Here is a 16,999-nt window from a genome sequence, read left to right on the forward strand (position 1 = left end):
CTTAAACTCGTCAGGTGGTAAGGCACAGAAAGTCCCAAAGAACTTAGTATGAGAATGTACCAAAGTCACCTTTTAGTCGAGTGGGGAGCAGATCTGTGCAGCCACTACTGTGTTTGGGGAGGGGGGCACAGAAAGGCACCACACATACCTTCATATGTCTCAAGAGAGCAAGGAGAGGCTGCGATCCGACCCTCATCCAACATTTATATGATGATATAAGAAATGGTGAAACAGGAGATGCATTCCTATTAGAACCAGTGTTGCTAATGTCCCTTTTAGACTTTTCACTAAGCAGTTTTCAGGAACCTTGTTATAAGAGGTATTACAATAACATCAGGTTCCAGTTCTACCCTCTCAGCTTCTGTTCAACCACTACTAATACGCAGAGATGTTTATGATAGGTTTTCAGAAACTCAGACCACTGTTTACCTAACCGAAGCCATCCTCACTAAACAGCTTGGCAATGTTTATGGTCTACGTATTTATGTAAAAATACAATTATATAAAAATACAACTATTCCATGAAACAAAGTTAAATATTTTATTAATCAAGATGAGATCCTACAAATGAACTCTAGATTACATTTATGTGAAATAGAACATATTTTAAGTATTCTAATTGTCATGGTCTTGATGTATGATAGGTAAGAAAAATAATACTTGAACATTTTCAGTCCCAAATTAACACTCTGACACCTAATTCTTTGTTGTTCCACCAATACATCACACATACCACAAAGGTAGAATTCTAGTCTAAATACATAAAATTACAGTCCATTAACCATCTAATCAGAATACTTGTATAGGCCTCTGTGACAATCAACTGAAGCGCAGTTTAAATAGAAATCAATGCACTTCCCCTGTGCCTATTAACAGCTCAGGTTTGTATAGTGGCTTTATTTTTAGCAGCACATGATACTTCATACTGGATTTTACCTCTAGTAGCAATTACTGAGTGCTTGGCTTGAAATGGCAATAGGCTATCATAAAAACCTTCAAACCTTTCTTGCAGCATTACTGCATTTGGGGCATAGCTGTGTTACAGCTAAAAAGCTGGTGGCTGTTTTTGCATAAGTGACTGTGGTTCTCCCCGCCCTTCCTTGTAAAGTGGTATCTTGAAACTTTAACTGTGTTATACTGAGCTAATAAAGAATCAGTAGAACAGGGACAATATAAATGCAGCCCATGTATAATTGCATCTTGTGTCCAGAAAAGCAATATGTCCACCTGCTATAGGTAATCAAATAAGACCAATCAAGCAAATACAATTTTTCATAGCTGGCTCATAGTGATGCATGATGCTCAGACATTAACAGCTGGTGAAAGACTCAGGGTTAGATCCTAAGCACTGTGACCATTCTAAGTTCTGTGAGTCACAGAACAGAATTTTCTTAACTCATGTGCATTACAAAATCCTGTTCTTGGTCATCAGTAATTTCTTAAGGACAATGTGTAGCTGAGGGGTGGCAGTGGAACAGGCAATGAGAAATCTTGAGTGAGTGGAAGGGCTGCTTCTGGAAGCAAAACAAGACATAATTTTTTTTAAAAAAATTGTAGCATAACTACTATCAATAAAGTCTTGCTGGGGTAATAATGGATTTTAAATGGCCTAAATTATAAATAAAATTTAAAAAGTTGCAGCAAATCAGTGCAATCTCTGACATTCTTGCTAGCCAAATCATAGAGCGACCAGATATTGTAGGTTTTCCCGGCTGTGTGGGTGTGGTCTAGTAGTTTTACTCACTGCGACATATCTCTGAAGATTCCAGCCATAGATGCAGGTGAAATGTTAGAGCAAAAATTAATAGGCTTTGGCTACACAGCCTTGAAAACCCACAACAACCAGTTGATTCCAGTCATGAAAGCCTTTGTCAACACTTAGGGTGACCATTAATGATTCAAGTAAGAACACACATGATTCTTCCATACGTGTACAACTATCCCTTTCCTGCTCATGCTGCTGGGTTCTTTATTTTTCCCTTTCTTCAAAGTGTACTAAATTGTCTGCCACTGTGATTTACCTAATAATACTCTTGTGAAACTACCATTTGCTTAAGATAGTGGCTGTCCTAAGTCACCTCAAAAGCTTCAAGACTGACTGAGGATTTAAACTGAGGTCTTGGTCTTTCTTGACCATTCCATTTCCATGGCTTTCTACACCAACATTTAATATGTTGAATCAGGACCCCTTCCTATCTTGAATACCTGTTGGTTCCTGGTAAGTCTTGTAAATGGAACTGACATGTTGATGCCTAACTTTAATATTGTACAATCAACATTTCCTACTGTAAAAAGAATTTAGTAAGGGTATACAGCTATACAAATTTCTTCTATAAAAGACCTACAATAAAATGAAGTGTTATTCCATTACAAATGTTACTATACAATATTTACAATCACAAACAAGGAAGTGAAAGAAAAAAATGTAGTGTGCTGCTCCTGTGACAAATTGATAACACTGCTGAAGCTGCAATAGGCACATGTTGCATCCCAATGGATTAACAAGGCAAATGTATTCAGTTGGAATTGGAGACTAACGGTATCTATATTCTTTTGCCTGTAGATTTGAAGCTGTCACTCACAAGTGTGTGTCAGTAAATGTTGTATGTTCCTTTGTGACTGTACTGAAGCCTTTAATAGCGCTCACAAGATCTTCATCATCCACATACTAAAAAAAAGTTATATGAAGGTTAAACAAGATGAAAGTTTTACATCCTAGTTAGAAGACTGTTAATTTCCTTCCTCTACCCCCCCCCCACACACACAGACACACACACACACACACACACACAACTGTTAAAAGTGTGTTGAGCATGGTATGAACTTCAGGAGAAGGAGGAAACAGACCAGATAGAGTTGGAGGGGAAAGTGATGTGGCATCTGACCAGAAATAGAATTTACTTACCATGCCACTGTCATGTCCATGGATAATGGTATCCCAAACAGAATCTTCTATTAAAGACTTCTTGTCATAGACATCAATAAGCTGGCTGACACTTCGATGCAAGGAGCCCTGGGAGTAAGTGCGATTTATCTGGCTTTGGCTTGGTACCCGAGGAACTGAAGCACTTTGATTGCTACGAGTGCTCATCGGAGAGGCTAGTCCTGGAATTTTGGTATCTGCCAGCCCCTAAGAATACAGAAACAGCACAGATGTTCTCTTAGGGAACTCTGCCTAAAGAGACGGTCATTAAATTGCAGATTTAGTTAAGAAACTATTCCTTCAATGCAAAACATCCTTGGCTGTTGACCAGATGAGAGTTAATTTCACAATGTAGCAGTAGCCTATTTTAATAGCAGAGTTTAAGACCAATAACAATAGCATTAAACACACATGGTAGGGATCATTAACACCTTTTCCAGCTATTGCTCCCTGTGGGAACCATGGCCTTCACAAGGTGATCTCCTGTTAAGCATGCAATCTGTGCATGTCCCAGCATAGTTGCCATTCCATTCCAATAACATTCCTTTTTTTTTGTGAAACACCTTCAAGGTGAATAGAATCATTGATTCATTATGAACTACTGGGCTTTTTTCCCCTGCCAACATATTATAGGTGCAAATAACAATAGGTATGTGACTCACCTCTACTTTGTGACTGGATCACACTGCATTTCTAGAATAGTGTGTTATACTGCTCTGGGGAAAATGCACACATGCTACCACCATAGCAAAACTGAGTGATCAGGCTCCAGTAGTGTTTATGCAGATAGTCCCAATTGTTTTCTTCAGGAGGACAGTAAAGCCAGAAACAATTGGAAGTGAGCTAAATTTTAGATATATATCTGAATGAAGTTGATAGCTTTTTGGCTGCAAGTTTCCATTTAAATACATTGTCGGTTCACACCCCAAAGTGAGAAAGGCCACAGCTCAGTGGTGCAGAAACATCCATGTTCAGTGTCTGGGATCCCCAGGTAAAAGGTTATTAAATCACAAGGGGGAAAAAGGTTTTTCCTCATATCCTGGAGGAAGCAGACCTTATGGAATGGATGGGCTAATGCTCTGACATACATATTCAGCTTCAAACACACACACACACACATTTCTACAGATCAATACTGTGCTGCGGGGTCAATCTGTGTGTAGCATGTAGCACAAATTAACCTTCTAAGATGCCTGTTTATAAATTGCAAAGTGTGCTAATGTAAGTTACATAGTGACTGGACTGCTTCTAGAATGTTGCATGGCTGCTACAACTAAGACAGAATTGGCTTCGGGGCTAGTGCCCAGATCATGATTGTTTTCAGGGGTGGAAGAGGGAGTATAAAAAAGGGATGGGAGCTAACCTTCACACTTTATGGCTTCATTGCCAGGACTTGATTGTGATTTTAGTTTTCTAAGGATTTGTGACCAAGTCCTGCTGTTGCCTGGCCACGTACTATGTCCTAGGAGGGCCTCATTTATAATTTAATGGGATCCATGTTCCTAAGACATCTGACACCTACCCAGATTTTACAGTTTTTTCCAATGAAACCCAATTAGTCTTGTTTACTCTTGAGTGCCATACAATAATATAGAAATGAAAGGCAGTTTTGTCTGCCTAGCTGCCTAAGCAACAAAATGTGGAAGGATATGCACTCATTTAGAAACACAACCTTTCAGGGTGTATTGCAATGAAGTATGTATTACGGAGAAGGCTGTCATGCAAACACACTCCAGCAGCATGCAATTGTTGATTTAGCCACACTGCTGTAGCTACCTCAAAGTGCATTGTATAGCGTTTGAGTGTAACACTATTTGATGCTTCAGACGTATCAGCAATCGTCTCAAACTGAGATTAAAAAGGGAAGAAAGGTGTTAATGACACTTCTAAATAACTTGGGTGCTAAGACAAATAGTTCTGCTGTATGGCTAGGTTGCAATGAAATGTCAGCACTGAGTGGATCAGAGCACTGTCTCTAAGGATACCTATGAAGCTCCAGTATCTTCAGATAAAGTGATGTTGATCAGCAGTGACTGAGAATGGCCCCATTATATAGAGTTAGAGAAATGGAAAGGTGTCCCCAGCATGAGCTTATGGCAACTGAAAGCCAATTTGTTGTTCTCAGAAGCAAGTTTCTGTTGCATTTGTATGGGACTGCAGAGGCTGTGTGTTCCAAATTCAAGCAAGTAATTGAGTTAGCTGTAAAACCTGCACTTACAATTATCTGTTACTGTATGCTGTGTGACCTTGAAAGCAATAATAAAACACAGACGACTCCTTCCATCTATTGCAGAGAGAGCTGTTGTCTAAGCGGTTCAGAGTATATCTTCCTCAAATGTTTATGCAGACATATGCATTGCAAAGGCTTACCTTATCGGAGCTCCATGATACTTGTGAAGACGAGATGACAGGGACTTGTAAAAGAGTAGCAATAGGAGGCTGAGGGCAGGGATTATCAGAGAAAGAGGGTTTCTGCATTTTTTAAACATCATAGGTGCCAGAAAGAAGGAAACACAAGACAAGGGAGAAGGCAAGGAGTTAAAACACAGGAGACAAAAAAGAGACAGTTAACCTTCCAAAAAGGAGAAGCAAAACTACAAATTCTGCTTTTTTAAATTTAAATTTTTGTCAACCATCGACAATCATAGCAGAAATAAAGTTGCAATGTGTCGTCTTAGTTCAAAAGCATAAGCAAATTCACTGTTTGAAGAAAAAGTATTGTAAATGTCAAAAAAGGACGTATTAGTCTCTCCAAGATACCATTTCCTTTCAAAGGTGGGGGAGAGGAGAAAGGTAATACTGTAATACTCTTCTGAAATGAAGGAGAAAGTGGTCTTAGAGCTGACCTTCCAGTTCAGCTGCTGTTGACAGTTGGGAACATATTTGCAGGTTTTCACTGTTTCTCAGTGCCATTCCCCCAACCCCCTCCCTCTTTCTGCATCATTAGCTGTCAGGGCCATTTAATCTGATTGGCTGTGGCAACCTATGTCATGTTGTATACAGGCATCCTTGATGTCATTAGCAAAAATCATGAGCCTCACTGCACCCAATCAGATTCAGCTGCATGATGGACAAATGAGGATGAGGAGTGTGAGGGCAATTGAAAACAAGAAAAATGGCTCCAAAAAGCAGCAGCCTCTGCTGGGAACAAAAGAATGCTGAGCCAAATCTACATCAAATCTACACAGGCCTTCCCTTGCGTTTGATCCGGAAGCTGAAACTGGTCCAACATGCGGCGGCTCGCCTGCTCACAGGGAGTGCCTTCCAAGACCATATTCAACCTGTGTTGCACCGGCTGCATTGGCTCCCAGTCGAATTCCAAATCATCTTCAAGGTGTGGGTGCTCACCTTCAAGGCCTTACGCGGTCTGGGACCCTCGTACCTTCAGGAGCGCATTACCCCATATGTCCCAGTCCGACCTCTGCGTTCGGCAGAGGCCAATTTACTGGTGGTCCCTGGCCCCTCAATGATGCGGCTGGCCTCCACTCGGGCCAGGGCCTTTACGGCTCTGGCACCGGCCCGGCGGAACACTCTCCCGCCAGCTGTCCAGGCCCTGCAGGACTTGGGTGATTTCTGCAGGGCCTGTAAGACTGAGTTGTTCCACTGGGCTTTTGGAGAAACCAGCCGCTGAGTGTGCCCCCCCCCCCCCCCGGTTTCATATGGGTCTTTGTTCCATGTGAGTCCCTAATATCAACGGGTGTTATCATCTCCCCCTCTCTCCTCTTTCCCTGGGAGGGATTTAGTTTATGGTTAAGCACTGGCTTTCGTGGAATGCCTAGGTTAGGAAATATTCGCTGTTTTAAAATGATATTTATGATAACTATATTCTAATGATTTTATGTATACCGTATTGTCGAAGGCTTTCCTTTTATGTATACCGTTTTTATGTTGCACACCGCCCAGAGCCCTCTGGGGATGGGGCGGTATATCAAATCAAAATAAATAAATAAAATGTACGGTACATACTAAGAATTTTTTTGTAATTAGTTTGGTTTTGAAAATATACCAATGTGAAAGTCATATTTGCTCATATCATTATCAGCTGGTGCAAAAGGCAGGAGGGGCAACTCTACCTGAATCCCCTCCTCACTGCAGACCCCATCCTGCATGGCTATTTGCCTCCATGGATTTCACAGACTTCAGCACAGGGTTTTGTATGGTCACAAGGGGCCTCTCATTCCTCTTGCACCAGCAGAAAATCTGATAGATCCAGCCAATTGAAATTAGTGAATACTGGCTATGACTCTGTCATTGTTATCCCTATAAAAGAGAGGAAAGGCCTGTAATTTAGAAGAAGAGGAAGAGGAAAAGGAGTTTGGATTTATACCCCACCTATCTCTCCTATAAGAAGACTCAAGGTGACTTACAAGCTCCTTTCCCTTCCTCTCTCCACAACAGACACCTTGTGAGATAGGTGGGGCTAAGAGAATTCTGAAGAACTGTGACTAGCCCAAGGTCATCCACTGGGAATGTAGGAGGGCAGAAACACATCGGGTTCACCAGATAAGCCCCTGCCACTCAGGTGGAGGAGTGGGGAATCAAACCCGGTTCTCCAGATTAGAATCCACCTGCTCTTAACCACTGCACCACACTGGCTTTATATGCAGAGACACCCGCCCCTTTCTAACAGTTGTGCTTTTTCTGCATATTATGGTATTCATAAATGATGTGGAAAGTATTCTTAAACAGTAGTCCTTGTTTTGCTGACAGTCCACCCTGAATGAGAATTTCTCCTAAATTCCTAACTAGACAGATTGGATTGTGCTTTACCATGACATGGATAGCGATAACTGATGTTCTTAAGCACATCAACTATCCTTCATAAGATGGACTTATCCATAAGATTCTTGTCATAATGATGGCTAGATTGCACATTGTATATAAAAACTATGCATGCACAGAATCACTTAAAATGATGTTTCTCAAATTGCCATTCTTGCCAAAGGCCCATATTGGTTTTGCTGAGGGTTTAGGTTTTGAAGAAATGTTTGAGAGGGTAGTGAGAAAACTGGGATTAAAATTGCAAGGCTTAAGTCATTTTTTCAGGTTTTCATGTTCCAACTAACTGTCAAAACAATGCTGTAAAGGCAAATAGACATGTTGGATATTATAAGGGGTTGTAGAAAGGTGAACATTTTGCCCAAAGTGACATAGAATAAACCACTGCCCAAAAAACCACACCAAATTCTTAAATATAAGATAATGCAAAAATTAGGGTCCAACATAAGCAGTTGAACAGCACTTAAATGTAGTTGGAAAGGTCATGAAAAGAACAGAAGCAGAAGTTATCAATTTAAAAGTTTAAGAATAAAAAGACTGCAACTTGGTGCCAAAAAGGGATAATGTAGGTACTTCTTGGAAGTGTCCCAGAAGTGTATTCCACTGGAAAAGTGTGTTCCATAAACTGTGTGTCATCACCTAAATGGGTTACCACCTATCTAATCTTATAAGTAGAAGGCATCCAGGACGCAGCCTCTAATGCACATTTCTTCCTTGATTGCTTGGCTCTAAGCTTTGAAGCCCTTATGTCCAAGATATCCTGCAGATGTAGACTTAACTGAGGTGGTCCTTCAGCTTTCAGCCATCTGCTGGAAGGAGCTATCTAACATTCCTCAACAATGGCAGGAATGCTAAGGCACTCAAAAGAGTCTATTTTTGCAAATGCTATTTGTCTTGCAGGGAAAAAAATATTGTCAGAATTTGGAATTGAGATGCAGTTGAGTTACCTGCAGTAACTGAACCTCTATTTCACCTACTAGTGCTCAGCTAAATGAGATCATGAGCAAATGTCCTTTAGATTTTTTTTTTAAAAAAACTGACATTAAATAGGCTGGGCAAAAGCCTAATGTAGATTGGGACCCTGGTAATGGGAAGGAGGCATTAGTCAGTTTTTGATAAAAGTGCTGCTACTTACTCCAGTAAGGAAACTGTATGGGTGCCATACAGGGGGGGAAGGGTTAAAGCTCATCCCTCCACCCCACACCCTGCCACAGGGCTTTTGATCAACCTTTAGTGATGGAATGCCAAAGATAAAAGTTTTCCTTTCCATTTGGTACTTCTCACATATTTTATCCCACAACAATATTTAGTAATAAACATGGTTAATTTATCACTGGCAGCATCTTTTAAGGTCCAAGTGACAATTCCTATAACCTTTGTGGCAAACCAAGCTATTTTTAAAGCTCACTGTGCACTTTCAGAAACCTAAATAAAACTGGTTAAACAGGCCCTAATTTTGCCTTTACAATCAACATGGAGTTGCCATAGAAATGTTGCTGAGAGCAGCATCCCCCAAGCTCCTGAGGTCATTCCTGAAATGCAGACATCTTCCTTTAAGGCACCCGCTTGGCCCCCTAATGCGGTAATGCTTGAGGAGTAGCCATGACAATGACAGGTCCTTAAGGGTCTACATAAAAATTCAAATTGTCGGCTTGCTACACTCTTAAAAAATGTTTTAAACAAAGGATTAAACTGTGAAATGACAGAAACATTCAAGCATGATGTTCATTCTGAACGAAGAAACCCCCACAGCACATGTGGAAGCTGAAGAATGGCTAGCTATATAATTCTACAAAGTTCCCTTTAGAAAGGCCCAAAGCACAGATAAAAAGTGCTGCTTTTCTTCTCAGTTTCATAACTTTGCCAAGTTTCACATCATTGTGAGGAAGCTTCTCTTTACTTACTAGCTTTATTTAATATTTTATTTATTTATTTAAAATATTTTGTAGACTGCCGTTCAATCAGAGTTCTTCATACAGTTCACAGCACAGTAAATAGTTTAAGTATGACAGACAGCATGGTTACAATCTCAAGCTTAGGAGAGACCTTGATTCAACTCTCTACTCTGCTATGGAAGCATTTGGGATCACCTTGTTAACCTATATCACAGAGTTGTGTGAGGATAAAATGGAGAAGGGGAGAAGTCACTTTGGGTCCCCAACTGAGGAGAAAAGTGGGGTATATATGAAGAAAACACAAATATTTTAAAATAGATCAGAACCAATAACATTTTGATAATATCACAACCTCACAAACTGCTAAATAATAAATTGTTAAAAGCAGCAATGAAGACTCGAGATTTAAAAGCCAGTCAAAATCTATTAAACATTAAACAATTAAAAATGCTAAATACTATCTAGTGTGGAAGAGAAAAAAAACATTTTCACAAAAATGATGTTCAATCTGATTAAACACTTCTAAACACTTTGGTTTTCTTTGGTAAGAATTAAGGTAAAACAAAATATTACATTCCACCTGACGCTGTCACCCAAAATGGCAGCCTAGTGTCGAGTTTAAGTATGTTGACAAGCTTACAGCATTTGCTGCCCCTGCTCTATGTCACTGGTTGGTGCAGATGTAGACACACACAGTATGGCTTCATGCACCTAGTTCTAAACAGGACAAGAGGAACTCAGCCACCTTGAGCCTAGCCTTGCCTGGGAAAGGGCGAGGTACTACATTGCACCGTACATCAACTATTAAAATCAATGGGATGTAAAAATGCATCATGGTCTTATTTCATTTGTAAATGGTTGACTGAGGCATTTTCTGGCGGACATAATATCCTGGGGGGAAACCGGGATGATACATACTGGGATGTTTGTATCTTGGTTTCTCCCTTCACACAGCTGCCTGTCCGTGGAGGAGCCAAGCTGAGAACTGGATGAAATACTCCATTTTTGTTTTGCATGAGTATTCACATTGCAAGAGTCCTGCATTCTGATTGACTGTTGTTTTTGAGTAGCAGCTGCAAGCATCTATCAGCATGCTTGATATCCTGAACTCTGATCGGCTGTTGTTTTTGAATGGCTGCTTGAACAAATGTCAGTCGGGAAGATCAGGAGGCTGGACGGTAAAAATAAACCAGCTGTGCTCCTGATTGATTTTTGCATGGTAGCGGGCTCTAGCAGGCTCACTTCGGGATTCTTAAAAAGAACCTACAATTTGGTGATTTTTGAAAATCCTGGGATAAGGGAAATATCATGGGGAAGCCCCAATTTAGGACCAGAAGCCGTGAGAAAATCATCTACAAACCAGTATATTTCACCTTCCCATCCCAGGATATTTGGACTGTGGGGAAAAGGCCTGATAGAGAGGACTGGTTAATACTGTTTAAAATCCTTGACAAAATGCCTACATATATAAGAATGTGGTCATGTGGAAAAAGAACCAGGTCTCACACTTACAACCCAATCCAGGTGCTGGGGGGAGGGGGAGTTCTGTGATGGCTGGAGATGGTGCAGCAAACAGCGGGGTAAACAACTCTGCTTCTGCCCAAAAAACGCCACTGAAAAATTGATTTACGCCATGTGTTTTTATGGCGTACGTTACTACTGCTAAGAATGCCCCAACCCACCCCTAGCCACAGTGGCATCCTCCTTTATGCTGACGCTGTTCTGGGAGGGGATGCCTTTTCCAGGTCAGGTGCCATGCCCCCCCCCCCCCACTACCCTGTTTGCTCTGCCGCTTGTGTAGGTGCCACTTACACTGGTGGGGTGGGCAACCATGGCGTGAGCCTATGCTGCTCCCATAGCCCATTCTGCCCCCCCCCCATCTGAATTGGGCTGTGAATTCCATCACCACTATAATTCTAGGCTGAATTTTTTTCCATACATGCTGCTGAGACACCAGAGAACGTACAATCTACACTTTTCTACCTATTTCAATTTTCTAGAAGCTTGCATCAGTGAGCACATACACACAATCATATATTTGTGTGCAGATGCATATGCATACATATATACATGGGGAATTTGTTTACGGCTATTCCCTCCAGAAAAAAAGCATAATCTGTGCATTTTACCATATGTGTTTCTCCGTGTGAGTAGACGGCCATCGGTGACATCCTCTTTTGAAGTGGAACTAAAGGAGGTCTTTCCCTTGCATATGGCTGCTTACTTATTTTTCTTCGCAGAATCACAGACAGAATAACTGCCAGAAGGATCAAGCTCAGGATGGACATAAGTGCCACAAACCAGAGCTCTCTGTAAAATGCTGCCTGCTTTTTCTCTGCCTCCTCCTTTTCTCCAGGGGTTGTTAACACAGGACCTGTGAAATCCAGAGTGGGGGGAGTTACTTTAGAAAGCAAATGTTCTATGAAGCATTTACTCCCATTATTTCATTGTCTGTTTGATGTTAAGAAGCTGCTGGTGGCAGGTTGCTATCACTTTGTGCTAATCTGCACTTATATTCCGAGTACTTCTGTGGTTCAATGTGGGATGGAATATAAAGCTTACTGCATTCTGGATACTGTTCTTGGAAGTACTGGCATGAACGCTTGGCATAGAATCACCACAGCAACGGCATCTATCAGAAAAGGGTAGGCATGAAGAGTCTTGAAGGGTGGATGTGGAATTGGAAGGAGAATCATGAAAGTACCTTGAGCAGCTGAAACAATTATCTCGATCTTATAAAGAAAGCTGTATATACATTGCAAAAAGCTTACTTGTGCTGAGAAAGGAGCAGCCAGAACTTACCACAGCTGCTATTGCTGCTGGGGAAAGGCTGGCGTTGCTGGCTCCCTCCCCCTTTCCAGTTTCGTGGTGGGGGCATCAGGAGCCCATTGTCAGGATGGGCCCCCTGGCAGGGTGTATCTCCCCCCTCCCAGCCTTCTAGGAAACAAAAGTTAAAATGCGTACACAGCTCTCTGAGGTGTGGCCAGGTCCCTGTCTTTTGTAATGGTAACTCTGTATTTGAATGGTGGTATTCTTCCCTTTGTTATATTACTGTAATTGCGGCTCTTGGGCCCGGCAAGGGGCTGGCCAAGGGCAGCAAGGATTTACGGCCTGGTTCTTTCTTTATTCCTCAGAAATCGTCTATCTCTCGCATGCTTCAGTTCTCAATAAAGTCTTACGTTTTTAGAAGAAAAACTACAGCGCACTTTATTTTGGAACTGTGGTCTCACACCCATGTGGGTATGCGTGCTTCAGTGCTGCCCATTGGCCACGTCTGGCTGTCAGCACGCTATGTACTGAAGTCAGCAGGCCTGCCTGCACCCCCGCTTTATAAGGTGGGGCCGGGCATGGTGAGGCCCTCTTGCCTTGTCACGCTAAAGTGATCCTGCAACCCCCTCCTTCCTTTTGGATTATGGGTAGGGAGTACTGTGCCAGGGATTTCAAGGCTCCACCAGTCTGTGGCCCACAGGAGTATTTGGCAAATATAATCCCTTGTGGTTGGTGGCCTTAGATTTCATGCATTTTGCTTAAAAAACAAACAAAATTACTTCTCTTTGGAGCTGAGTACTTTGTGGTGTGCTTACTGGAACTCAGAGGGAACCATCAGCTCCCCTAGCTGTTGTAGCATGGCGCCTAAAGCAAAAGCCCGGGGGACTAAGTCCCTCAATTCTGCTGTGGGAAAAGCAGCAAAAAAAGGGCATGGGACAAGCAAATCAACAAAAGCAGCAGTCACTCGGCTAGTAGCAGGCCCACCCCTGACCCCCAGGTGCCCCAAAGGGAACCATCAGCTCCTGGTGATGCCCCAGCCAGGGTTCCCTCGAGCGCTTGCAATTTGGGGGATGGGAGGATCAGGGCCACCCCATATGTCCCCGTGGCCGCTCCACCCCATCCTAATCTATTCCAACATGGTTCTTAGAAACCAATATTTGACAGGAAATCCATACACAACAATGAGGACATGTCTTTAAGCACTTACTGAGTCCTGTAGCTGTGTTGTACTTGATCACCGGTGTTATGGCACTTCCTTCATCAGTGGTGCATGATACCTGAAATAAATAGTCTGGAAAAAACCCTGCATAATTAAACTAAGCAAATGAAATGACACACAAAAATCAAATTATTTTATTCTTATATTTATATTCCTTATTTTCTATATCACTACCAATATTTTTCATTAAACACCTGTCTTAAAACTGGAGTTCTTATCCACCACCCATGGAAGAGGCTACATGAACAGGAAGTGTCCAGCTTGGTCAACAGAACTTTCCTTCTTTTTCATCCCTAGCTGGCTTTCTGTTGCCCAAATGCACCAACAAATGACTATTATTTCCAATGGTAGACCCATATGTACCTCTTGATAGGTGCCATTTCTCTTCTGGAACATAAGTATCTTATGCACACTGCACTTAAGAGGAAAGAGGTAGATGGAAGCTAATTCTGGAAGTAAATGTGGGCATTCTATTCAAATGACTGCAGGGTATGTGTCTCTGGGTGTGGTTAAGGGTCAGCTAGGGAGAGGAGGGGAGAAAAAAGAGTTACACTCTCTGTGCTAATCCCATCATGCACACACAGCTGTATTAGTGGGGAGATGGAATGGAATTTATCCTTGGCTTATACGCAGTTGTTTTTGCCAGATCATACAAAGACGTGGACACTAGCCCCACTGAACTTATCAGAAGGAAGCTTGCAAGCATGTGGACTATATTCCCGCAGAACCTTCTTTTGACCAACTTCCTGTGAAGAACAGATCTGACCTCTGGAAGACTACAAACATGAGTTTTGGTGTCAAACTGAGGTCTTGCCAGCTATTTATAGATGCATGGCATGCAGCTTTAAATCTGGTGGATGAATATCAGAAGTGTTTAACTATGAGAGCAAAAACTGATTATTCCTTGTCTTATAAGCACTTCTTGTGAAGTAATCCTGCACTGCCAATTTCCAGCTCAAAATATAAACAGTAAACACCACCACCCCACCAAGAAGTAGCTATATACAGGCGTGAAATCATGATCAGGCATATAATGTACATCATTGTATATACAGATTGTGACTGTGGTAAAGATTCATACAATGGAACCAAGCTGTACTAATAACATTATATGCATGATCCCCATGTACTATTTTATAATTTCAAGGGGTGATTGATCTATTATGATGCTGCAGTCAAAAAAATCTTAAACATAAGCATACTATTGCTCTAATGCATTGCTTACAAAAACTGGTTGTTAAAAGATCTGTGAATGAAACAGTAACCGATCATATGCTATGCCCCCACTAGATACTGACCATCTCTGTAAGTTTGAAAGTTAGGAGATTGCTATGTTTCCAGTGCAGTTTTAAGTACTTTAAAGGTCACTGACATAGAAGGGTATTATTTAGGATTTTACTGTAAAGGTCTTCCCAGAATATATTCCAAGGACACAAATTTGAGAGAGATTTTTTTTTTATGCATGAAACATAATATAAAAAGGGAGCCAAGTAATATACTCTTAAGATAGTAGCATTAACAAACAATGTAGTAGGCAACATTGAAGGCTGAAGGCTGGTGATCCAGAACCTCCAAATGGATGTTCTCATTCTGTTGCACACAAAGGTATTGCAAACAAAGACAGGGTCTGAAGTTTAATTTCTCAGGTCCAAAAAAATGTGCTCTGATGCCTCTATCTGATTCAAACAAATTCATAAACCATGACAAAATGTCTAGTTTATCCCTCCCCCCCAATATCATATAATAAACCATATTACAGCAATAGATTAGGAATGGGGGTGAGGTTTATCACCAGTGATAGTGCAACATCACTTCCCAGATAATCCAGAAGTGATGTTGCACCTGTATGGTAAATTTAGACTGGAGTTTGTGGTGAATCCTAGAAGACTGATGTCACTTCTGGGGAAATTCTGGAAATAATGCCAGTTCTCTCTAGGAGTTGCTGAAAGTGATTCCTAGACAACTGTGACATCAGTTCTAGGCTTTCTGGGAAATAACATCACATTGTTGCCAATGGCAAGTTTTTTTTTCTTTCTCCAGTCAACTGCTGCAGGCAAGGGCAACTGGAGACAGGAAATCTCACAGCCACAGTGCGTACAGGGCAGCCCTACAGAATAACATTATTGCAGCTGGACCCTCCCTGAACCTGCAAGCCATCTCTACCACCTCCCCACAACGCTAAGATGCTGCACAAGGGCATGTGCACAGCCTCTTCATACATTACAGACCACACAGTTTGGGTCTGGGGTTCTCATACTTAATGTCACATTACATGTGGCATACAGGTTCCCCTAAATTCCTGTGCATGAAGTGTCCAGTTTGGATAAGGACTACAGAACCCCCCACAGAAAATGAGAATGTGATCAAACTTCCTACTAGCAATGGTCTGTTAGCATCCTGAATGTTGCACACTATTCCTTATCATCTCCTCTCCAGTGTTTTTTTCCAAATTTCTTTAATATACAAAATCCACACTGTTCCCATTATTCCAAGCATTGGAATAGGGATAGAAATACCATATTTAATTAGCAGAGCACTTTGTTACACATAGAATTCCTCCAGATGTTGCATGGCAGTGTATTAATTGCTGGACTGGTTTTGTAAAATACTAATAAGATGAGATAGATAACAGAAATTCTATCATAAAAGACAACTGTGAAATCCAAACTGACTTTTGTCAGATGTCCTTGGCAAATACAGCCAGGTGTCAAAGCCACTGTAGATGCGCTGACCTCCCTCCATTAGCACATATTCCTTTAGCTGTCCATTCAGAAGAAAGGTGTGACTCCAGTCAATGTAGATTGTGGATAAATTGCTGACAACTGTAAATGGAGCTTTGTACTGGGGTGCTGGCAAAAAAAAGGAGGGAGGCACTGAGTTACTTTATAAATTGAAAAAAGCCTCTTTAACTTCAAGAGGTTAATACATCAATATAAACACTAAAGCCATTTTCTGCCTCAGTACAGTATGGAAAAACTTGATATCTCAGTAAAGAAATTAGTATCACAGTAAAGAAATGATTAGTATCTCAGTAAAGAAATGATTTCTCTTGATCTGGACTGCTGCAACAGGTCAGAAAAAATAAACATTAATATATTATTGAGCATTTTTACCTTCAGTCATAGAATCATAGAGTTGGAAGGAATCACATTTGTGGGAATGAATATATATATAATACACACACACATACACTCACAGGGAAGCTATTGTTTCATATTGAACCAATAATTAGTATAATTACTGGAATATCTCTTCAGGACTTACTGGAATATCTCTTCAAACTATACTTCTTAGAGAACGAATTGTGGTTTTTTGGAACCCATTCATTTTTTGTTTTTCCACACAAAGCATTATTTTCAAAGACACTTTAAAAAATTGGAACAAAAAGCAGGCACCTCATACAATATAATTCAG

At 41.2% G+C, this 16,999-nt stretch overlaps 1 protein-coding gene across 1 annotated transcript in view; it reads right to left on the reverse strand.

Annotated features, from left to right (window-relative positions):
- Positions 1 to 530: 530 nt before the first annotated feature.
- USH2A (usherin) overlaps positions 531 to 16,999 on the reverse strand; it is a 646,790-nt gene continuing 630,321 nt past the window's right edge. Inside the window, exons 67-71 of the mRNA XM_048504848.1 lie at positions 16,258 to 16,434; positions 13,574 to 13,657; positions 11,727 to 11,971; positions 2,906 to 3,130; positions 531 to 2,668 (exon numbers count right to left, since the gene is read on the reverse strand). Of these exons, the coding sequence (XP_048360805.1) occupies positions 2,579 to 2,668; positions 2,906 to 3,130; positions 11,727 to 11,971; positions 13,574 to 13,657; positions 16,258 to 16,434 (821 nt within the window). The 3' untranslated portion in view covers positions 531 to 2,578. The remainder of the gene's footprint in view (positions 2,669 to 2,905; positions 3,131 to 11,726; positions 11,972 to 13,573; positions 13,658 to 16,257; positions 16,435 to 16,999) is intronic.

The sequence above is a fragment of the Sphaerodactylus townsendi genome, linkage group LG01 (genome assembly GCF_021028975.2).
Source record: "Sphaerodactylus townsendi isolate TG3544 linkage group LG01, MPM_Stown_v2.3, whole genome shotgun sequence".
Classification (NCBI taxonomy): Eukaryota; Metazoa; Chordata; class Lepidosauria; order Squamata; family Sphaerodactylidae; genus Sphaerodactylus; species Sphaerodactylus townsendi.